Below are 25,695 nucleotides of genomic sequence, written 5' to 3'. Positions count from 1 at the left end.
TCATCTTATCCCCTCAGAGATCACAGTGAGCAAGAGAGCCAAACGCTACTCCCGGCTGTAGCCCATATGTTCGCTGGGATCTGAACACCCACAAAAGGTGACTTTAGAACATCAAAAGTTGTTTTTAAAGTGACAGTGCCCATTTAATGTTTGGGATATAGACACAAGACTCCAGCAGATTCCATGTGTGATCTTCTTAGGTTGTGCAAATAAGGGTTCTGTATCCATCCTCCAAGTAGTGATAATGAAGGAAACCATTCAGACGTCAAACCAGATGCTGTTCTTCAGAGTGAAGCATAAAGACATTCACGTGTCCAATGTCACTAAGTATATGCAAAGTCAATGATATTTACCCAAACCGGTCACTTGTCATCAATGCGCCGTATCATTAGCCAATCATTAGGGCCTATACTAATTCTTCTCAGAAATTCCAGCACAGCATCCTCCCATTATTTTCTATACAATTCTATTGCACCGTGCACACCACAGAAAATCACATTCCGGATTGTGTTGAAAGAACAAACGTTTATTCTTTCGGAGGAATCAATGGTAGTCAAAGAATGGCGCTGTCCACCTCTGTCCATGTCAGGGACTGTCCAGAGCAGGAGAGATTTGCTATGGGGATTTGTTCCTTCTCTGGACAGTTCCTTACATGAACAGAGGTGGCAGCAGAGAGCACAGTGGTCAGACTGGAAAGAACTACACAACTTCCTGTGGAGCATACAGCAGCTGATAAATACTGGAAGGATTAAGATTTTTAATAGAAGTAATTTACAAATCTGTTTAACTTTCTGGCACCTGAAAGCTGAACTAATTTATGCAGGAAAAGTCATCAACTGCCGAGCCGAGAAGTTTGTGACGAATCGAATTTACTGTAAGTTCTCTCATCTCTAGTCGTATTGTTATTTTTTGAAGAATATTGCCATAATAAACTGGGTAGTCTACCGCTGTATTACCAACATGTTTCTTTAAAAAAATAAATATATATCTATATTAATAATAAAAAATAAAAAAAGAAAAAAAAAGAAAAGTAAAATAAAAAAAGTAAAATAAATAGCCACAAAAACTGCATTTCAGGAGTGAAAAAAAGAGCGGGGTCATTTTTGTGGCCAAACCCAAGTTGTATGTTATAAATTACACTTGGCGTTTAACAACCACAAAACGCTATATATGCTGCAACCAGATGTTAGTCATTAGGGAAATATGAAACACTATACACCTTTTTTTCCTTCCTCTTTCACCCTTTTGTGGCATATTAAAAACACCATATCCTCAGAATGCTGCAATTTTGGAAAACATTTGAAAATAAAATAAAAAATAAATAAAATAGAAATTGTATGGTATTTTGTTCACAACATTTTGGTGGTATCCCTCCAGAAAACTTCCATGAAAGTGGAAAAAAAAAAAAAATTAATAAAAATGTATGGAAAAATTTGCACCCATTGTAGTTTGGATGCACTCCTGGTTGTGGCTACCGAAGAAAAAAAATATTGACCGAAAAACAAATTAAAATTAATAATTAAAAAAATATAAAAAAAAGTATTGTTTGCGCGGATGACGGTATATATGGAATAAAGTTGGTGCCCGTTAAAGCAAAGTTTTCATATCTTTGTTATTTATTTTATAACAAAAAACAAATGAACAAAAAAAATAAACATATCAAAAAGAATATACAAGCAAACATTTGACACAAAAAAAAGTCTAGAAAACAAATGCCAATCTCTATATAATCAGAAGGGACGCTTGGCTGAAGTGGTCACTGTCTAGAACCTGCTACCAGGAAGGGCTCTGATATCTGGAAATTTAATTTAAAAATATAAATTAGTAACAGATCTAATGTACTATGATTCTACCGCATGTGTGTGCTATCAGAGTATACACCGGTAACATTCAGCTGTAGGCTTTGAGAGGAGATCACCCATTTGATCCAATTTATTCCAGAAGACAAAGTAACTGACACGTTTTGGAGGCATAACCTTCATCATCACCCCCAACCTGATGAAGGAGGACATGCCTTCAAAACCAGTCAGTCACTTTTTATCTTCGGTAATACATTGGATCGCTGTTCATCCAAGATATTCTTGTTCTGGAGTCTCTTATTTCTGGATCACAGCGTCATCAAACGGTGTCACTTAACTATAGAGGCAAACTACAGACTTATGTCGAGTGATCCACGTTGGAAAAATCCCATAACAGGTTTCCAATGAGGCTTCCAAAAACCTCATAACTTAAAGGTGATGTGTTTATTTACATCCATGATAAGTGGCCAAATTTCGTTAACATCCATCCCATATGGGGGGGGGGGGGGGGGGCGGAATTACCTAATTTACAATGGGGGTAATGCACAAGGAGCTCTCCGCTATTCTTTTTCTCTTTTACTGGCTTACAATAAAGCAGTCCAGCAACTTCAAAAGTAGTTTTTTGGCTTAGTATTGAAGGAGTAGGATAGAGGATATGTTTTAGATTGGATAGCGGATATGTTTTAGATTGCGGGGGTCCGAACGCTGGGGCCCCCAGTGATCTCCTGTATGGAGCCCCAGCTCTCCCCTGGAGCGGTGCGTCATGACCCCAGGGGCCGCCACGCTCCCTCCATATATCCGAACGGCTCTCCCATAGAGATATATGAAGGGGCGTGGCAGGGCCGGGGCTCCATAAAGGAAATCGCAGGGGCCCCCCAGCGCTCGGACCCCCTGCGGTTAGGGGATACGTGTTTTTGGTTTCCAGAAGTACTATGCAAGTCTATGGGGCTTCCGGTAAATCCATCTCCAGATTGTGATGGTCTGCACGTAAGTCACGGGATCACAAGGGGCCGCGATATCCTGCAGCTGGAAGCATGACTAGAGGTGCCCTTTAACTACTTGGCCAGTATGGAGGAAATAATGGGTAGAATGGTCTAGTGCTGGTGTACAATATGGACCAGTGGTTCCCATTATATGTTGCCTATATTCACGATCCCACCAATGGTTTCATGTTAGATGATGAAAAGTATTTATCCCATAAGACCGGTCCTTAAAGGGGTACTCCACTGGAAAACTTTTTTTTTTAAAATCAACTGGTTCCAGAAAGTTAAACAGATGTGTAAATGACTTCTATTAAAAATTTTTAATCCTTCCAGTACTTATCAGCTGCTGTTATAATCCACAGGAAGTTATTTTCTTTTTGAATTTCTTTTCTGTCTGACCACAGTGCTCTCTGCTGACACCTCTGTTCATGTCAGGAACTATCCAGAGCAGGATCGGCTTGCTATGGGGACTTGTTCCTACTCGGGACAGTTCCTAAAATGGACAGAGGTGTCAGCAGAGAGCACTGTGGTCAGACAGAAAGGAAATTCCAAAATAAAAAAGAACCTCCTGTGGATCATACAGCAGCTGATAAGTACTGGAAGGAAAACATTTTTTTTAAATAGAAGTAATTTAAAAATCTGTTTAACTTTCTGGCACTAGTTCATAAAAAAAAAAAAAAAAAAAAAAAAAAAAATATAAAAATAAATAAATAAAAAAAAAGTGTTCCAGTGGAGTAACCCTTTAAAGCAAATTGTCAAGACGTGAAAGGCTGTCACTCAAACCTGACTCATTTTTAGTGTTTCCAGGGTGCAGGCAGCTTTTTGCAAAACTACAACTCCCAGCATGCCCGGACAGCCAGCTGGATCGTTTCTGCTCCATATGGCTAAATTTCCATAGTGTGAACAGACCCATACTGTGTCTGTCGATAACCCAGTCATAGCGAAAGAACTTAATGGAGTACTCTGGCGAAAAATAACCGATCCCCCTGTCCTGCTATTTTCTTATATTGAGGGGGGCGTGACGTCAAGAGGGGCGGGGCCATAACAACATGACCCCCGCCACCCGCTCCAAGTGTTCTGAACAAAATGTTCCAAACGCTGGGGCAGCGGAGTACCCCTTTAATGAACAACAAGGGGTAGGAAAGGCCAACAAAAAAAAAAAAAAGGGAGAACAGGGTAAAGGTAAGTACATGGAAACAAAGAGGAGCAATTCTAACAAAGTGCACCATAAATAGTGGTCCACAAGAGAAGGAATAGGTAGCCATGAACTAAAGCTTCAAAATCAGGCAGTAAATGCAAATCAGGACATAAAAGATAACGAGCGATATGGTCCCAGTAATTCACCATCGATATGGAAAGGAGCCAAAAAAAAAAGACCAAATAGAGAATAGAGAAACAATACATCAAAACCAAAGATGGAATAAAAAGAGGAGGAAAAAAAGGAGGGGAAAACGATGGAAAGGGAGAGGGAGCCCAACCAGTACGGCCAACATAGGAGTAGAGTAAGAGACACCGACTATGGCGTAGAGAGGGTGCGATATACCGGTGACTCGAGAGACTCAGACCGCAGTAGCCAATGAGAAGGTCTAAGAACCTGATGGTGCGGCAGCCATACATTCCTCCATGAATAAAGGGCATCTCCCTAAGCCAATCTGTAGATTTCCATTGCCGAGGAAAGACTCTGCACACCGGAGCGAGCAGCGCCTTGGCCTTTTCTAACTTTCTTGTAAAAATTTCAATAAAACAGATTTGTAGGGAAAGGGGGGAAAAAAGCATAACCTTCACAACCACCACCACAACAACAACAACCACCACCACCAAACCCACAACCACCACCGCCACAACAACCACCACCACCACCACCACAACATCCACCGCCAAAACCACCACAACCGCCGCCACAGCCACCAACAAAACCACCACAACAACTACCACCACCACCACAAAAACAACATAGAGTTTGAGGTGTAGGTGTAATTTTTATTAACACCATTTTAGGGTGCAGAACAATTCTTGATGGCCTTTTATCCTTCCGCCCCCCAACCCGTTTATGGTATTCACAGATTTTGGAGAGGAATTTTGCAAATGTATAGGATTAGTGATTACTATAGCCTACCCATAACCGCACCCCCCAAACCCTAAAGTCTAACCTCCAACCCTAATCCCATACATTGCCACCCCTTAGTACCTCGTGTACCTGTCGCTAAAAAATAAAAAAATCATGTGTCCTTGGAACAAGTCATAGAGTTCTTGCCAAACCTGGAGATTAGAGCTGGAGGGCAACTGCCAACCACTGCTGTCCATAAAAGGGGTACCCCGCTGCTCAGCGTTTGGAACAAACAGTTTAGAACGCTGGAGCCGGGAGCTCGTGATGTCACAGCCCTGCCCCCTCATGACATCACACCCCGCCCCCTCAATGCAAGTCACGCCCCCTCCCATAGACTTGCATTGAGGGGGCGGGGTGTGATGTCATGAGGGGGCAGGGCTATGACGTCACGAGCTCCCGGCTCCAGCGTTCGGAACAGTTTGTTCCAAACGCTGAGCAGCGGAGTACCCCTTTAAGCTCCCGTGCTCTGTGTGACTACCACCCTGCATGTGTATGTAGGATGCGGACCCTTCCCCCCAACATACATGATGTTCATGCTGCCAAGACCACCGCTCCCAAAGGCCCAATTGCCTATACCAAGTGATTGACAAAATGTCCTGTATACAAAAGACTCTAGAGCTCTGTCCCCCAACAGACACTATTGAACTTATTACACTTTTTTTTACTTAAGACAGAGAAAAAACAACAACAAAAATGAGTAAAAAACACTTACTTTTCTTGTGTCCTTTATACTGTTGGGACTTGGACTTCTTCTTCTGCTTGGAAACAGTGGTCTGGTTGTCTTTTGTTGCTATAAAGCACAAGTAGACAAAAGGTGACCCCAGTGTATAAATAACAGAGGTACACACAATACATGATGTTGCTCACAGATCAGCCCCCTCCCCCCTGTAGAATATCCACTGAAAAGGTCACAGAACATGCCCAGTAACATCTCCAATGTATCTGGATTTATCTACCATATCTTCCAATGCAAGAACACACACCCAAATAAAAACCGTATTTTAAAAAACCTACGCCAATTGCGTAACCTCCCCACTTTGGCTGCTCACGACTTTCTCAACCACTTCCGGTAGCCGCAAACAGGGCGGAGGTGGCTGGAAAGTTGACATGCTGAAATGAGACACTCTTTAAAGGAGAACCAGAAGAGTCCAGTGAAAAAATTTTTTTAAGTCCTTAGGCCCGGGCGGCATGATTAAGAATAAACATTTAAGGGGCACTCCGGTGCTCCAGCGTTCTGAACATTTTGTCCAGAATGCTCGGAGTCGGAGGCCGTGATTGCGACGTCACAGCCATGCCCCCTGTTACGTCAAGCCACACCCCCTCCATTCATGTCTATGGGAGGGGGCATTTCAGAAGACACGCCCCCTCCCATAGACCTGAATGGAGGGGGCGTGGAGTGATGTAACGAAGGGGCGTGGCCATGACATCATGACCACTGCCAACCCGAAATTTGTTTAGAACAACGGTTGCTGATGGAAATCACTGGGGACCCCAGCAGCAGGACCCCCGCAATCAGACATCCTCAGACAGGAGTAGCCCTTTAACTTACCTTCCACCACTCCCTCGGTGCCGCTGATATCTCCATGCTGTCCTCCAGCTCTCTTCCGGCTTTTGGAGCCCGACACGTCACACTGAACTCAGGTGACTGTGGTCCGCAGTGACGTGTCCCCCCCCCCCCCCCCCCCGGCCGGTGATAGGCTGCGTGTGAAGTAATGGGCCCAGGCACCAGGACGAAGGCTTGGCCCAGTTACATCAGACTACAGCTCAGCCCATCACCGGTCGAGGAGGGACATCGCACGACTACAGATACTGGCCGTCTCATGATATAGCGTATTTGCGCCAATGATGCAGTCACATGATGTCAGGGTAACTGTACAGGCATGGCCAAAAGATTTGAGGCGGACACAAATTTAGCTTTTCAGTCATTTTAGATCTTTTAGCTTCTGGGCCAAACCCCGACTGGTGACCTCCCATTCTTACCTCATCGCTTCTTGGGAGTTTATCGCAATTTGGGGTTTTTTGTTCGTTCACCCATGTTTTAAAGGATTGATCACAGGATCTCAATGAGATCGAGATCTGGGGAGTTTCCTGGTGATTGACACAAAGGGGGAGATTTATCAAAACCTGCGCAGAGGAAGAGTGGTGCAGTTGCCCATAGCAACCAATCAGATTGCTTCTTTCATTTTCCACAGGCCTCTAAAGAGGCCTGTGGAAAATGAAAGAAGCAATCTGATTGGTTGCTATGGGCAACTGCACCACTCTTCCTCTGCGCAGGTTTTGATAAATCTCCCCCAAAGTTTCAATGTTGTGTTCATCGAGCCTCTTGGCCATCACTTGTGTCATGTGACCTGGTCTCCATCATGCTGGAGAAAACCATTGTCCATCACCAAATCGCTCCTGGACGGTTGGGAGAAGCGGCTCTTGGAGGATGGTCAGATACCAGCAAGTGCCAGGACGTCTCCTAAAGGGGATTCAGCTATTGGATCAGGTCAACACCAATTCAGGTCTCGCTCAGAAATGGCAGCAGGCGGGTGTCCTCTGGACGCAAATGGAGGAGAAGGCTTTATAGGTGCCTGGTGTCAGGAAGAAGAAGCCAATTCACTCCAAGAAAACATTCAAGGACAGACTAAGGTTCTGCTGGAAGTACAGGGATTGGACTCCAGAGGTGATTTTCTGTGATAAAGTCCTTTTTTCACACTGTTAGGACATTTAGAAGAAGGACTCTCCAGAGAAGGAAAGGTGACGCTACCACGAGTCCTGTGTCATGTCAACCTACCGAGACCAGTCATGCGGCTTGTCATCCAAGGGGTTATAGTACAGCAAAGCAATACAGTAAAATCTCCGTTAGTGGACACTTCCCAATAGGGGACGCCTCCCAATAGGGGACGCCTCCCAATAGGGGACGCCTCCCAATAGGGGACGCCTCCCAATAGGGGACGCCTCCCAATAGGGGACGCCTCCCAATAGGGGACGCCTCCCAATAGTGGACGCCTCCCAATAGTGGACGCCTCCCAATAGGGGACGCCTCCCAATAGGGGACGCCTCCCAATAGGGGACGCCTCCCAATAGGGGACACCTCCCAATAGGGGACACCTCCCAATAGGGGACACCTCCCAATAGGGGACACCTCCCAATAGGGGACACCTCCCAATACGGGACACCTCCCAATACGGGACACCTCCCAATACGGGACACCTCCCAATAGTGGGTGAGGTAGATAAAAAAAAATGATTTTTTTCTTGCAGCGCTGGACCAATGGAATTAGAAGAGACTAAACTCTTATGGTTATCAAAGAGTAGCGTTTATTGAAAGCACATCAACACGTTTCTGGCCAGGAATGGGCCCTTCATCTTAAAACGGTACTGGGAGATTCTACTGTAATGTTGCTTTTTATTGTGTTTTATAGGTAATTAGACTACAGAGTGAGTACAGGACAGTATTCAGTCATTTAGAAAGATTTTTCAGCCTTCCCCCCCCCCCCCCCCCCCCCCCAATAGGGGACATCTCTCAATAGGGGATGCCTCTCAATACGGGACACCTCTCAATACGGGACACTTTTATTCCCCATAAGTGTCTGCTTTTGGGAGATTCTGCTGTACAAAGTACCCTGCACTCACCATTAAGCAGGTGAATAAAAGCTCCTATGTACAGGGCACAGGAGGACCAGGTCTGCAGACTTGCGTGGGGGGAGGGGGTCATAAGGGGTGATAAAACAGTACTGGGAGATTCTACTGTAATGTTGCTTTTTATTGTGTTTTATAGGTAATTAGACTCTAGAGTGAGTACAGGATAGTATTCTGTCATTTAGAGAGATTTGAGCCTTTTTTCCCCCAATAGGGGATGCCTCTCAATAGGGGACACCTCTCAATAGGGGACACCTCTCAATAGGGGACACTTTTATATTCCCAGTTAGTGTCTGCTATTGGGAGATTCTACTGTACAAAGTGTCCTGCACTCACTGTTAAGCAGGTGACTTGAACCTCCTATGTAGAGGGAACCAGAGGACCAAGTCTGCGGCTCTGAGCGCCCACGTAAGTCTGCCGACCTGGTCCTCCAGTGCCCTCTACATAGGAGCTTCAAGTCACATGTTTAGCCGTGAGTGCAGGGTACTTTATTGCTTTGCTGTTCTATACTTGCTGAGGTCTGTCCTTTAAAATGTCCTAGCACCGCCGGGGACTCCTAGTGTGTGTTGAACTACTAACTGCCGGCCCGTCCAGTGTTTCCACAACTGATGCATTAGTAAAGTCTGGCGGTGCCATCTCTTATTCTGTTTTGACACATACGTACGCATCAATCAGTTATTCCTCACACCACGGCCATGAATAATGGGATCTAAACATCCTCCAAGAACAACAACTCCCAGCAAATCCAGGACCTAATTGTAGTTGAGCAATGCTTGTCCCAGCATGATGGAGACCATGTCGCAGGGCAGAATAGTGATTAGTGATACGTGGTGAACAAAACAATGACATTTTGGCTTCATGGTCAGATCCTTTCAATCCTCAAAAAAGCGGGTGAAAAAAAAAAAGAAATGGTGATAAACTTATGAAAGTCTCATATATGTACTTCAGTAACCATAGAAACGTCACACTAAAAAGATCTAAAATCACTGAAGCAGAAAATGTTTTAAAAATAAAAATTTACGCTACTAGCAAGATTTTCGGCCATGTCTGTACTTACGTTTAGGAAGTGCCCCGATGACGCCTCGGTACACTTCGTACGGTATACTGCACTTGTTAAATTGGTACTTCAGTGGAATTTCTTTTTTTTTAATAATCTGGTGCCAGAAAGTAAGAGATTTGTAAATTACTTCTATTTAAAAATCTTAACCCTTCCAGTACTTATCAGGTGCTGTATGCTCCACAGGAAGTTGTGTAGTTCTTTCCAGTCTGACCACAGTGCTCTCTGCTGACACCTCTGTCCATCTCAGGAACTGTCCAGAGCAGGAGAGGTTTTCTATGGGCATTTACTTCTTCTCTGGACAGTTCCTAAAATGGACAGAGGTGTCAGCAGGGAGCACTGTGGTCAGACAGAAAGGAAATTCAAAAAGAAAAGAACTTCCTGTGGAGCACACAGCAGCTGATAAGTACTGGAAGGATTACGATTTTTAAATAGAAATAATTTACAAACCTGTTTAACTTTCTGGCACCAGTTGATTAAAAAATAAATAAATAAATAAATGAATAAAAAGGATTTCCAACCCCACAGAAGATAACCTGAACTACTCAGAGACCATTAATTCCACCGGAGTAACCCTTTAAATGTGTGAGCAGTGGTATAGAGCAGAGGTCCACAACTCAGTCCTCAAGACCACCAACAGTCCAAATGTTTATATGAGTGGTATAGAGGAGAGGTCCCCAACCCAGTCCTCAAGGACCACCAACAGTCCAGATCTTTATATGAGTGGTATAGAGCAGAGGTCCTCAACTCAGTCCTCAAGGACCACCAACAGTCCAGATCTTTATATGAGTGGTATAGAGCAGAGGTCCCCAACCCAGTCCTCAAGGCCACCAACAGTCCAGATCTTTATATGAGTGGTATAGAGCAGAGGTCCCCAACCCAGTCCTCAAGGCCACCAACAGTCCAGATCTTTATATGAGTGGTATAGAGCAGAGGTCCCCAACCCAGTCCTCAAGACCACCAACAGTCCAGATCTTTATATGAGTGGTATAGAGCAGAGGTCCCCAACCCAGTCCTCAAGACCACCAACAGTCCAGATCTTTATATGAGTGGTATAGAGCAGAGGTCCCCAACCCAGTCCTCAAGACCACCAACAGTCCAGATCTTTATATGAGTGGTATAGAGCAGAGGTCCCCAACCCAGTCCTCAAGACCACCAACAGTCCAGATCTTTATATATGAGTGGTATAGAGCAGAGGTCCCCAACCCAGTCCTCAAGACCACCAACAGTCCAAATGTTTATATGAGTGGTATAGAGGAGAGGTCCCCAACCCAGTCCTCAAGGACCACCAACAGTCCAGTTCTTTATATGAGTGGTATAGAGCAGAGGTCCTCAACTCAGTCCTCAAGGACCACCAACAGTCCAGATCTTTATATGAGTGGTATAGAGCAGAGGTCCCCAACCCAATCCTCAAGACCACCAACAGTCCAGATCTTTATATGAGTGGTATAGAGTAGAGGTCCCCAACCCAGTCCTCAAGGCCACCAACAGTCCAGATCTTTATATGAGTGGTATAGAGCAGAGGTCCCCAACCCAGTCCTCAAGGACCACCAACAGTCCAGATCTTTATATATGAGTGGTATAGAGCAGAGGTCCCCAACCCAGTCCTCAAGACCACCAACAGTCCAGATCTATATATGAGTGGTATAGAGCAGAGGTCCACAACCCAGTCCTCAAGACCACCAACAGTCCAGATCTTTATATGAGTGGTATAGAGCAGAGGTCCTCAACCCAATCCTCAAGGTCACCAACAGTCCAGATCTTTATATGAGTGGTATAGAGCAGAGGTCCCCAACCCAGTCCTCAAGACCACCAACAGTCCAGATCTTTATATGAGTGGTATAGAGCAGAGGTCCCCACCCAGTCCTCAAGACCACCAACAGTCCAGATCTTTATATGAGTGGTATAGACCACCAAGAGGGTAACTACATGATAAAACGTTGTGGTCCAGGTAGACCCTTCCAAAGTAACTGGCTGTGAGTCTGTAAAAAATTTGCTTAAAAAGGAGGTCATCCCACCATTAGAAGCTTTGGCTATCTGGCAGCTGAACAGAGCATAAATGGCGCAGCAGTCAAGGAGACTCCGGTCCCCATTCTTGAGATCCCATGGTCGGACTAAGATCAGTCATTTATAATGTCTAATGATTGGACAACACATTTATTGAGTGGAAACCAAATCGTCAATTGTACAACTTACCTTGTGGTGCTGGGGGTTGCAGTTGGTAGCCTGTTAGTTCACACCAGCCGACGGGATAGAGGTCGGGGGATTCACAGTCTACCCATTGATCGTACTCATCTTCCCAGCCATCAAAATGGATCCTCAGCAGCCTGTGTATAATGCGCGTGACGGTGGCGACACAAACCAATCGAGGTTCCATGAGATCTACGGCTTCAAGCTTCATTCCAACACGGAAGCCATGATTGGGGACCTCCTAGATAGAAAGAAAAAACATTGATATGTAAGATCTGTCAGGTGGAGATTTATAGTACTCTGGGAGTATCTACAACCACAGTACAGCACTCGGGTATCTCTGGTGCTCCCATAGACAATGCATGAAGCATGTGCAGTCTACTGGGAAGATCAAGGGCCCCGTTGTGGAGACCCCAGTGGTCAGAGGTCCCCCCACAATCAGACACTTACCCCATTATCATATGTATAGGCTTTTGTTTCCCAACCAGTGTGCCTCCAGCTGTTGCTAAACTACAACTCCCAGCATGGCCGGACAGCCGTTGGGTGTCCGGGCATGCTGGGAGATGTAGTTTTGCAACAGCTGGAGGCACACTGGTTGGGAAACACTGGTATAGGCAATAAATTGTTAAAGGGGTACTCTAAAAAAAAAAAAAAAAAAAAAAATTTACTTATCCCCTATTCACAGGATAGAGGAAAAGTGTCTGATTGCAAGGGTTCCGACTGCTGCCCACTACCCCACGTGAAAATAATATTAATTTTATATATATATATATATATATATATATATATATATATATATACATACACACACACAAATATGTTAATTTAATATCTATACATATATATATACACATACACTCAAGAATTGGCGTGAGACAGCACCAGGGACCAACCTCCGTGCATGTGAAACACCCAGGCAGCCAGCCTGGTGTTAGTGTATGCAAAGTCCAGGAATCACAGCACCAATAGGTCAAGGATCTTCATAAGCTGGTTTCTTTATTCACCCCAAAAGTTACAACGTTTCGGCAACAATAGCCTTTATCAAGCATAAAGATAAAGGCTATTGTTGCCGAAACGTTGTAACTTTTGGGGAGAATAAAGAAACCAGCTTATGAAGATCCTTGACCTATTGGTGCTGTGATTCCTGGACTTTGCATATTATATATATATATATATATATATACACACACACACATAAATATATTAATTTTATATATATATATATATATATATATATATATATATATATATATATATATATATATATATAAAAATATATTAATTTAATATATATATATATATATATATATATATATATATATATATATATATATATACACGGTATATATATATATATATATAAATATTAATTTAAGAAAAAAAAATATATGTGTATATATATATATATATATATATATATATATATATATATATATATACATATACACATACATACACACACACACGTATATATATATAAATAATTATATATATATACACACACACACACACACATATATAAATATTAATTTAATATTTATTTATAAATTAAGATTAATTTTAATAAAAATGTATATCTATCTCCATTCCCAGCATGCTTTGGCCCCCACCTCCTGAGACATGCGCAGTGACAGCACGGCTACTTACCCATCCTCGTCATGCTCAGGCTAAGCGGTCGGAGAATGTCGAGGATGGGTAAGTAGTCAGGCCCCTGCGGGAGGTTCGATCACTGGCACCCCTGCAGTTTTCTACACTGCGCCCACCAACTCACCAGTCTTTGTTGTGCTCCGGTCCCCACTCTGAAAGATGAGCGCAAGAAAAGACCCACTCAGCCAATCCCTGGCCACAGCGATGTCCTGCCTTAAACAGGTATCGGCAGTGAGGGTCTACATTCGCAGACAGGTTAGTAGCCGCGCAGCCCCCCCCAAATCAATTCCCCAGAGTACCTCTTTAAGCGTCTTATTCAGCAGCTCCAACCACTGGGATCTCCAGAACAGGACACCGACTCTCCCTGCTGCATGGAGTAGTAGAACGCACCATTGCTCCATGCACTGTCTATGGGAGCACCACAGCGATAGCAAATATGTTTAAGGGGTACTCCGGAGGAAAACAAATGTTTACAAATCAAATAGTGCCAGATATGTATACAGATTTGTAAATTACTTATATATAAAAATCTTAATCCTTCCAGTACCTATCAGCTGCTGTATGCTCCACAGGAAGTAGTATAGTTCTTTCCAGTGCTCTCTGCTGGCACCTCTGTGTTTTCTATGGGGATTTGCTTCAACTCTGGACAGTTCTTGACATAGACAGAGGTGTCAGCAGAGAGCACTGTGGTCAGACTGGAAAGAACTACACAACTTCCTGTGGAGCATACAGCAGCTGATAAGTACTGGAAGGATTAAGAGTTTTATATAAAAGTAATTTACAAATCTGCTTAACTTTCTGGCACAAGTAGATTTGAAAACATTTCTTTCTTCACCGGAGTAACCCTTTAAGTGCTGAACAGCACAGACCCCAACAGCACTAGTCATTAGGCTGTGTATGGTATCTGAGTCTAATATTAAATTTATGTAATTATTATTTATTAATTTCAACCGTTTAAAATGTCATCCCAATGCAGACACCCATCACCTATCGCAGTGTTCTCCCACCAGGGTCCCTCCAGCATTCTCTATGAGACTGTCAGATATATACATTGCCGGCTGCCTCTGCCAGTCATGAAGAGGCCCAGAAGTCGGACCCCTCCAGGGCAGGTGATAGGGGTCCTATCCTGGGAGAACTCCTATGACGCGCTGGACGTACTATAGTTTGTTACCTTGTTAAAGAGCTTTACAGGAGCCGCTATAGATCCAGTTTCCCTGAGGTAGTCAAACCATTTGAAAGGTAGTTTTGTGTAGCCTGGAAAAATAAATAACCGCTAGTCACAGATCATTTGACAATATTCAACATAGAGATATATATATATATATATATATATATATATATATATATATACACATATACACACACACACACACGTGTATGTATATTATAGATAGATAGATAAATCCCCAGTCAAAGTATAAATTCTAATTGTCAACAGTTTTGATACCATTCGTTAACGTAGTGTTTTGCAGGCAGGGTGCCTCCAGCTGTTGCAAGACTACAACTCCCAGCACTGGCTGCAAAACACTGGGATAGAGGGCACTTGTCTCTTTAAAGACCTTTTACATGTGCCAGAAGTTTTGATTGCTGGGGGTCCAGGTGCAGAGACCCCCACTGATCCCTAAAACAAATGAGCATTGTGCAGTTTCCGACAGTTACGGCTCCGCACTGATCAGTGATCTGTATATATGTGTATTGTGCAGATCACAGAGACGACCATCACTGTCAGACGTTTGCTGCTTTACATTCACTTTAGGGGGTCAGTCGGGGTCTGAGCACCTGGACCACCACCGATTTATAGAGACAGACAGAGAGACAGACAGACACAGAGAGAGAGAGAGAGAGACAGACAGACACAGAGAGAGAGAGAGAGAGAGAGAGACAGACAGACACAGAGAGAGAGAGAGAGAGAGAGAGACAGACACAGAGAGAGAGAGACAGACAGACAGACAGACAGAGACACAGAGACAGACAGACAGAGACACAGGCACAGAGACAGACAGACAGAGACACAGGCACAGACAGACAGACAGACAGAGACACAGGCACAGAGACAGACAGAGACACAGGCACAGAGACAGACAGAGACACAGGCACAGAGACAGACAGAGACACAGGCACAGAGACAGACAGAGACACAGGCACAGAGACAGACAGAGACACAGGCACAGAGACAGACAGAGACACAGGCACAGAGACAGACAGAGACACAGGCACAGAGACAGACAGAGACACAGGCACAGAGACAGACAGAGACACAGGCACAGAGACAGAGACACAGGCACAGAGACAGAGACACAGGCACAGAGACAGAGACACAGAGACAGAGACAGGCACAGAGACAGCCACAGGCACAGAGACAGCCACAGGCACAGAGACAGCCACAGGCACAGAGACAGCCACAGGCACAGAGACAGCCACAGGCACAGAGACAGCCACACAGAGACAGCCACACAGAGACAGCCACACAGAGACAGCCACACAGAGACAGACACACAGAGACAGACACACAGAGACAGACATCAAACGGAAAATGGAAAAGGACCTCATTCATCCAGGCGCTGCCGGTTAGGTCATCAGGTGCACAAAATGATGCAATGTATACCTTGGAATATTGTATACATGAAAGTTTATTAAAAAATAATAAACAACATACAGATTACGCGTTTCGAGGGTGACTCCCCTCTTCCTCAGATCAGGTGTGCACACCTGATCTGAGGAAGAGGGGAGTCACCCTCGAAACGCGTAATCTGTATGTTGTTTATTATTTTTTAATAAACTTTCATGTATACAATATTCCAAGGTATACATTGCATCATTTTGTGCACCTGATGACCTAACCGGCAGCGCCTGGATGAATGAGGTCCTTTTCCATTTTCCGTTTGATGACTACGTCAGGACGTATGTGCCTGTGACCTCCGGCTTGCAGCCCTCCTTTGGACATCAGTGAGTACCCCTATTTGGGGTGATATGCGTTACTTCTATTTACATCTGGTGAGCAGCCACCTATAAGTGCCGTGGGTTTCTCCCACATTTACACTTGCTGTTTGTGTTTAAGGGTAATACACGAGGCGCCGTTCCCCGGTCTTTTTTCTTTCTATTTATTTCACACAGAGACAGACACACAGAGACAGACACACAGAGACAGACACACAGAGACAGACACACAGAGACACCCTTTGAAATATACACAATAAGAACATTTTCCGGCCTCTCCGTGTAGTAATACAACCTGACATATTATGTTCTGTATCAGAGGAGAATATCAGCCGGCAGAATTCTGCACAGGGAATGAACGTGTTTATTCTTTGGGAGAAGGTTTATTCCCCTGGCAGAATTGCGCAGTGTGCACAGAGCCGCAATATCCCACTGAAAACATTACCCAGGATCAGGAAAACAGAGCTAATTTCTTCCAAATGCAGCACCACCCCCTCTCCTCAGGTTGTGTGTGGTATTACAACATGACTCCCTTCACTTCAATGGAACTAAGCTGCAATACCACACCCAACCTGAGGAAACGTTCTGGCGCTGTTTCTAGAATTAAGAAGCTGCATTCTAATCCTTTATAAACACCTTCAATAAAAATGGGGGAAAAAACATGTTTCCAATGAAATAACAGGAGGCCCCCTTTAAACCAGAGATCGAGCGTTATCAGTTTCCAACCAAGAAGTGAATTACATTTAGAACGTAAAGATAAACCCTTACCTCGTGGGGGAGTTAGTTCAATCTTGTTAATTTCACAGAAACCAACAGGGAATATGGAGGGGGATAACGCGTGGTAACAGAACCAGTCTGAGCCATCGGCGGCTTCAGAGCCATCAATTCCAATCATTAGGAAACCCTCAGCCAAAACCTTCATGATACAAAGACGAAAAGAGGACAAAAAGCAAATGAAAGACAATGTAATTAGAGAAACAGTACAGCGCAACCGCAATATCCGTTTAAATCTACCGCAACTTCACAGCCCCACATTATGGAGATCAGGATAGGCCTTTACTGGAAGTCCCATAGACTTACATGAGACTTGGGGCAAAGCGTCTCCTGATCGCTGTAGTTTTGGGCTACCAAGTTGCGGGAGATTAGAACAGATCGTGATGCCAGAGCGTAATCGCAGGGGAAAAAAAAAAAAAAAAAAAGGGCTTTCAGCCCTGGAAAAGCTGAGTAGCGGTGGTGCAAGCGGGAGAAGCCCAGGCCAGGGGCCCTTGTATCCAGACAACAGACAGAACCGCAGCACACCAAAGTCACGGGAAGTGGTTGTGTTATTCCAACTTATGCAACGTTTCAGACGCCCATGCTTGAGAAAGGACGCATTTGTGTCTGAAACGTTGCATAAGTTGGAATAACACAACCACTTCCCATGACTTTGGTGTGCTGCGATTCTGTCTGTTGTCATATATATATATATATATATATACATACACACACACACATATATACACACACACACACACACACACACACACATACAGTGGTCCCTCAAGTTACAATATTAATTGTTTCCAGGACGACCATTGTATGTTGAAACCATTGTATGTTGAGACCATAACTCTATGGAAACCTGGTAATTGGTTCTGAAGCCACCAAAATGTCATCCAAATATAGGAAAAAGTGAAGATTAAAGATAAATAAGTAGATAACTAATATAGATAAAGCAAATCCTTACATATAAAAGTAAGAAAGATCTGCTGGGAGCTGTAATCACTGTCTATGTCAGTGTTTCCCAAGCAGGGAGCCTCCAGCTGTTGCAAAACTACAACTCCCAGCATGCCCGGACAGCCGTTGGCTGTCCGAGCATGCTGGGAGTTGTAGTTTTGCAACAGTTGGGGGCACCCTGCTTGGGAAACACTGGTCTATGTAGAGGACAGGAGCTTCTTCAGGGTCCTGTACAGTACACACAGTGTCCTAAAAAAGTAACATGGAGCCGCCTCATCTGGTGTCCAAAGGAGCAGCTAACCCTGGTACAGGTAAAGAGTACAGAACATGTAATACCTCCCTGTACTGTAGGGGACGCTACTAGACACCAGTCAGTGCATACACTTCAGTAATACAGGTAAAGAGTACAGAACATGTAATACCTCCCTGTACTGTAGGGGGCACTACCAGACACCAGTCAGTGCATACACTTCAGTAATACAGGTAAAGAGTACAGAACATGTAATACCTCCCTGTACTGTAGGGGGCACTACCAGACACCAGTCAGTGCATACACTTCAGTAATACAGGTAAAGAGTACAGAACATGTCATACCTCCCTGTACTGTAGGGGGCACTACCAGACACCAGTCAGTGCATACACTTCAGTAATACAGGTAAAGAGTACAGAACACGTAATACCTCCCTGTACTGTAGGGGGCGCTACCAGACACCAGTCAGTACATACACTTCAGTAATACAGGTAAAGAGTACAGAACACGTAATACCTCCCTGTACTGTAGGGGGCGCTACCAGACACCAGTCAGTGCATGCACTTCAGTAATACAGGAGTTTTACCAGTGAATGCCCTTTCTGATTGGTCAGTTCATTGACACGTTTCACAGATCTGGACTGTCCATAACATTGTATGTTGAGTCTGGTTTCAACTTACAATGGTCCAGAAAAGGCCATTGTATGTTGAAACTATTGTATGTTGAGGCCATTGTAAGTTGAGGGATCACTCTCTCTCTCTCTCTCTCTCTCTCTATATCTATATATATATATATATATATATATATTTTTTTTTTTTTAATCTTTTCTAATTTCCTGACTGTAGATAATTTTTTTTATTCTGTTTCTTTTCTCACTATATTATGGAGGCGGCCATCTTGTCCGCCTTGTTAACAGCCTTTAGAGAGATCATGGTGGTGCAGAAAGGGGGAGGCTGAGCTGTGAGCATTACCTACAGTCAATGGTGACTCCTATGACTCTATAGATAGGCGTCACGTTTGTATTGTAATTCTGCATGTGATTTTGCAAACTGGAAGGTTTATTGTAATACAGATGTAATGACATGGGGGGGGGGTAGGAATCACAGAAAATTCTTTAAAAAACTTAAACTTGACTTAAACAATAGGTCATTATGTGACAACACGTTCCCTTTAATCACCTTTCTTATAGTCGCTACGCATATTGCAGAAAGGTTCAGCGGATCAATAGCTTCCAGTCTCATCCCTTCTTTGAACCATTCCAAGTTCTGGTCAACGTCTTTAACCTAAGAAATAAAGAGAAATAGACTTGACTTTAACGTGTACATTATATGCAGGTTTCTTTAACAGGTACAACAGCTGTTTATTTTTTTTTTTTTTTTTTTTTTAAATAAAGTTTAGTTTCATAGGGGACCTTTATAAGCAATCATTAGATTGCTTATACAGTTCACTGTTATACTGCTATATGGCAGTAAACAGTCAAATTGGCTATCTTGTAGTACAGCCTGCCTGAGGAAAACAGCACAAGCGATCTCCCTATGGCAGACACAAAAGCTTTTTTAGAAGATTACAAGTCAAAGCTACCCATCGGCACCCTGCAATTGTACCGTGAGGGATCCCACAGGTGAGGCACTTTTTAGACAACACTCCACACACTGTGACAAGTCTGATGATGGAAATTGCAGACTGGTGTCAATTGTAATTTACAGCTTACACCTGCCACATATAGAGCAGCTTCTGAGCATGATCTTTCTGTGGTGACCACCTAGTGCCAACCCCCCACCCCCCCCCCCCCCGAAAAAAACAAAAAACAGCAGAGCTAATTTCTTCCAAAAACAGCGCCACCCCTGTCCTCTGGTTGTGTATGGTATTACAACTTAACTTCATTCACTTCAATGTAACTAAGCTGCAATACCACACACAGCCTGAGGATAGGTCGGCGCCGTTTTATTTATTTATTTATTTTTTAAACTAAGGCGTTTTGGACCAGGACTATTGTGGCATTAAGGACTATAGGACTTCTTTGCTGTTGCGCCATAACATTGCAACACCCGATTGTGTGATTATTTTGCAGGATAAAGCAGGACATTTTAGCAAGTTGTATCCGGCTCTCTTGTCTTTTGAATGTGAAAACTCGAGGAATTACGTGTGTGTATATATATATTTATTTTTTTAAATATATATATATATTTTTTTTTTTATTTTAATATATATATATATATATATATATATATATATATATATATATATATATTTATTTATTTTTTATTTATTTTATTTTATATATATATATATATATATATATATATATATATATATATATATATATATATATATATAGATATATATATATATATTATTTTTATTTAAATATATATATATATATATATATATATATATATATATATATATATTTTTTTTTTATTTTTTTTATTTTAATATATATATATATTTTTTTTATTTTAATTTTAATATATATATATATATATATTTTTTTTATTTTAATTTTAATATATATATATATATATATATATATATATATATATATATATATATATATATATATATATATATATATATATATATACATACATATATACACACATATACATACACACATATATATACACACACACACCCCCCCCATGTGGTCAACAACATTTAGGTTGATTCCATTGTGGCTGCACCAAACATACATTTTATAAATATATATTAGAGTATATATATAAAAATATATATATTTTTATTTTTTACATTCTTCTATTAGTCCATATTTGTCTATTGATGTCTACTAAAGCATATTTTAAACAGGGTAAGCAGTGCTTCACAACCAGGGTGCCCCCAGCTGTTGCAAAACTAAAACTCCCAGCATGCCCGTACAGCCGTTGGCTGTCCGGGCATGCTGGAAGTTGTAGTTTTCCAACAGCTGGAGGCACACTGGTAGGAAAACACTGCCTTATATATTAATGCTTTAGGGAATTTATACAGAATTATACTGTTAAATCGCTTAGATGCCACGGCTGTAATGGATCAAGGCATCTAAGAGGCAAAGCTGCTGGGACCACCAGTACATGAACCTCATGGGTATGCCGAAATGTAACCATGAGACCGCCGCAAAAAATATATCATACCTTTGTAAATAAATGTGCGGGGGCATCATAGTGAGAATCCTGTTTCTTTAATATATCTATGAAATAAAATAGATTATAAGTCTAATACGGAAAGTGTCCAGGACACTTAATGGTCACATGACTAAGCAGCGAGTCCCATTTACCTGATCTCTTAAAGCGATGACCTATACTCCGAGACCAACCAATGTGATGGATGAGGGGACTGTACATGTGACACCAGAAGTCGTCCGTCTTGTCTTCGCTTTCTTCATACACCAATCGTAGTCGGCCTCCAATGACCGTATCTACAACGGCGACCCGCGTCCGGCAAAGGTGCGTTTTGTCCACTACTTCCACCCTCATCAAAGGCTTGAACGGATACTGCATACTATCCGAAACCTTACAACGAAATGGAATATATTATCTGCTCAGCTCCTCCTGCTCTATAACCTGATACCTGCAGATTGTACTGTATTGTATATATCATCTGCTCAGCTCCTCCTGCTCTATAACATGATACCTGCAGATTATTCTGTATTGTATATATTATCTGCTCAGCTCCTCCTGCTCTATAACATGATACCTGCAGATTGTACTGTATTGTATATATCATCTGCTCAGCTCCTCCTGCTCTATAACATGATACCTGCAGATTGTACTGTATTGTATATATCATCTGCTCAGCTCCTCCTGCTCTATAACCTGATACCTGCAGATTGTACTGTATTGTAGATATCATCTGCTCAGCTCCTCCTGCTCTATAACATGATACCTGCAGATTGTAATGTATTGTATATGTCATCTGCTCAGCTCCTCCTGCTCTATAACCTGATACCTGCAGATTGTACTGTATTGTATATATCATCTGCTCAGCTCCTCCTACTCTATAACATGTTACCTGCAGATTGTAATGTATTGTATATATCATCTGCTCAGCTCCTCCTGCTCTATAACATGTTACCTGCAGATTGTACTGTATTGTATATATCATCTGCTCAGCTCCTCCTGCTCTATAACATGATACCTGCAGATTGTACTGTATTGTATATATCATCTGCTCAGCTCCTCCTGCTCTATAACATGATACCTGCAGATTGTACTGTATTGTATATATATCACCTGCTCAGCTTCTCCTGCTCTATAACATGATATCTGCAGATTGTACTGTATTGTATATATCATCTGCTCAGCTCCTCCTGCTCTATAACATGATACCTGCAGATTGTACTGTATTGTATATATCATCTGCTCAGCTCCTCCTGCTCTATAACATGATACCTGCAGATTGTACTGTATTGTATATATAATCTGCTAAGCTCCTCCTGCTCTATAGCATGATACCTGCAGATTGTACTGTATTGTATATATCATCTGCTCAGCTCCTCCTGCTCTACAACATGATACCTGCAGATTATACTGTACTGTATATATCATCTGCTCAGCTCCTCCTGCTCTATAACATGATACATGCAGATTGTACTGTATTGTATATATATCATCTGCTCAGCTCCTCCTGCTCTATAACCTGATACCTGCAGATTGTACTGTATTGTATATATCATCTGCTCAGCTCCTCCTGCTCTATAACATGATACCTGCAGATTGTACTGTATTGTATATATCATCTGCTCAACTCCTCCTGCTCTATAACCTGATACCTGCAGATTGTACTGTATTGTATACATCATCTGCTCAACTAGAATCCAGTGTGTTATCCTACCTTTTGCGCAAAATCTGGAGGGAGAGTCTTGGCACCGGTAAGTCTTTTGATTAAAAAGGCTTTCCAATTAGAGTATTTATGTTGTATGGCTGGAAGGAAAGCAACAGGAATAATGGAAGACACATAAAACCTACAGAAACAACATTAGTTTTGAGTCAACAAAAGGGTGTTTTAAACAGGTTAAGCAGTGGTTCCCCAAGTAGGGTGCCTCCAGCTGTTGCAAAACTACAACTCCCAGCATGCCCGGACAGCCGAAGGCTGTCCGGGCATGCTGGGAGTTGTAGTTTTACAACAGCTGGAGGCACCCTACTTGGGGAAACCGTGATCTATGGTCTTCACCATGCAGCCATCTTTAGATTGGTGGTTGAGTTGTCTATAGCCAGTGAGAAAGGACATTATTATGAACGGCTGCCAAATTTTCACAGTACACCCGAATATAGAATAACCCAAAAATTCTTAACACCTACTTTGAGGAGGGACAAGAGGCTTCCCACTGCTGGCGCACCAACCCACCGGATGGACGTCGCTACTGCAGATTGAACACCAAAAGTCCAGGCTGGCATCGTTTTCAAAGCCTTCATACCGCAGCAAAGCGTTGTAGCCTAAAAACATGGGGGGGGGGGGGGGGGGAAATAAAAATAAACTACTTACAGTGCGGCGGAGGAGACTTTATAACTTCATATCCTCACCACCCCTGGGGGCAAAGACTTTCCCCCGGGGATTGTACGGAAGAAGATTTTACCACATTTAATGCTTTGCCTTTATATGGTTAAATATACTGCTTGGTTCCCTTTAAAAACCTGGGACCAGAGTTTTCATAGCGTCACTATTAGAGATGAGCGAACGTACAGTAAATTCGATTCGTCACGAACTTCTCGGCTCGGCAGTTGATGACTTTATCCTGCATAAATTAGTTCAGCTTTCCGGTGCTCCCGTGGGCTGGAAAAGGTGGATACAGTCCTAGGAGACACTTTTCTAGTATACAGTCCTAGGAAAGAGTCTCGTAGGAATGTATCCACCTTTTCCAGCCCACCGGAGCACCGGAAAGCTGAACTAATTTATGCAGGATAAAGTCATCAACCGCCGAGCCGAGAAGTTCGTGACGAATCGAATTTACTGTACGTTCGCTCATCTCTAGTCCCTATGTTGAGCATCGAGGTTGGAAAGGTCACTGACCTGCTAATTTGACAACAACAGCAATCCAGTAGACTTTCTGGGAAAGGTTGTTGTCTGTGTTGAGAACTTCCACTCTTACACCTTCTGAAATGTCCCCCCAGCACGTCCCTATTGGTGCCTGTAGAAGAAGAAAGTCATTACAAGAATTCTCACTAAATAAAAGTCAACCACGTTTTAATTTTAAACCAAATATAAAACATTAAGTAAACATTTGGGTCTTAAAAAGGGTATTCCTGATAAGCCTTCCAGTACTTAACGGCTGCTGTATGCTCAAGAGGAAGTTGTGTTGTTTTTTCCAGTCTGACCACAGTGCTCTCTGCTGACACCTCTGTGCGTGTCAGGAAGTGTCCAGGAGTAGGAGAAAATCCCAGTTGCAAACCTCTTCTGCTCTGGACAGTTCCTGACACGAACAGAGGTGGCAGCAGAGTGTGGTCAAGCCAGAATTTTCAGTGTGAATGGGCCCTCAGGGTTATCAAGAGTTATTTTTAAGGGGGTTCTCTGACCCTAGACATCCTTTGGATAGGGGATAAGATGTCTGATCGCAGGGATGCCCCCCCCCCCCCCGCGATCTCCCTGCTGCACCCGGTGTTCATTTGGAGCTTCGGGTGCAGCGCCGGAGGCTCATGATGTCATGGCCACACCCCCTCAATGCAAGTCTATGTGAGGGGGCGTGACTGCCGTCACGCCCCCTCCCATAGACTTGCATTGAGGGGGCATGGGTGTGATGGGGTGGGGGGGACCCCCGCGATCAGACATCTTATCCCCTATCCTTTGGATAGGGGATAAGATGTCTAGGGGTGGAGTACCCCTTTAAGCAGCACTCCGATTGCAGCAGCCTCGCATTGTTTTATATGGGTTACGGATGATTGAGGTGGATACAGATTCTACCAAAATGTCCTTACTTTCAGCGGAATAACTCTGCGCAGAATTTCAATAGCGTACATTGGCCCTTACTGTGCCAAAATCTGTATATACCTCTAGAGAACTTAACTCCACCCCCCCCTGCCCAAACGGGCAATGAAGAGTTCTTAGTCCATCATAATAAAACACAGTCAAAGAGGGTGATACTTACGTGTTTAAAGCACGTCACTGGAGCGGCCACCAAGTTATTGCTAGTGATGTAGTTGCCCCAAGTAAAAACTTCTGCTGTTATGGCTACGAGAGAAAAAGAACATAAAAGAATAAAACCCCAATCTGTATTGTGGAGTAAAAAAAAAGAAAAAAAAAAAAAAAAATAACAAAATGGTTCTTACCAGTTTTACTTAACGACTGACTCTTCAAGGTAGCTTGGTATTGTGCGTAAGCTGCCAACTTTGCAACTAATGGCTGTTTTTGGAGAACCTTCGCTTTTTTAGCAGGAGGTTTACCCTTTAAAAATAAATT

The 25,695-nt window shown here is 43.0% G+C and overlaps 1 protein-coding gene across 2 annotated transcripts in view; it reads right to left on the bottom strand.

Moving 5' to 3' along the window:
* Positions 1–25,695, bottom strand: part of MBTD1 (mbt domain containing 1) — a 42,798-nt gene that overhangs the window by 8,545 nt on the left and 8,558 nt on the right. Inside the window, exons 4-16 of one of the 2 annotated variants that reach the window (XM_056550593.1) lie at positions 25,566–25,680; positions 25,385–25,467; positions 24,313–24,430; positions 23,604–23,738; positions 23,137–23,225; positions 21,581–21,815; positions 21,438–21,493; positions 19,488–19,592; positions 17,112–17,259; positions 14,578–14,660; positions 11,766–12,000; positions 5,602–5,679; positions 1,652–1,795 (exon numbers count right to left, since the gene is read on the bottom strand). In XM_056550593.1, the coding sequence (XP_056406568.1) occupies positions 1,764–1,795; positions 5,602–5,679; positions 11,766–12,000; positions 14,578–14,660; positions 17,112–17,259; positions 19,488–19,592; positions 21,438–21,493; positions 21,581–21,815; positions 23,137–23,225; positions 23,604–23,738; positions 24,313–24,430; positions 25,385–25,467; positions 25,566–25,680 (1,512 nt within the window). In that variant the 3' untranslated portion in view covers positions 1,652–1,763. Of the gene's footprint in view, positions 1–1,651; positions 1,796–5,601; positions 5,680–11,765; positions 12,001–14,577; positions 14,661–17,111; positions 17,260–19,487; positions 19,593–21,437; positions 21,494–21,580; positions 21,816–23,136; positions 23,226–23,603; positions 23,739–24,312; positions 24,431–25,384; positions 25,468–25,565; positions 25,681–25,695 lie in introns of those variants that run through there. The other variant, XM_056550592.1, reaches the window with a different exon arrangement.

The sequence above is a fragment of the Hyla sarda genome, chromosome 13, assembly GCF_029499605.1.
Source record: "Hyla sarda isolate aHylSar1 chromosome 13, aHylSar1.hap1, whole genome shotgun sequence".
Lineage (NCBI taxonomy): Eukaryota > Metazoa > Chordata > Amphibia > Anura > Hylidae > Hyla > Hyla sarda.
The sequence above is the reverse complement of the archived record's forward strand: the minus strand, read 5'-3'. Positions and strand labels throughout refer to the sequence as shown.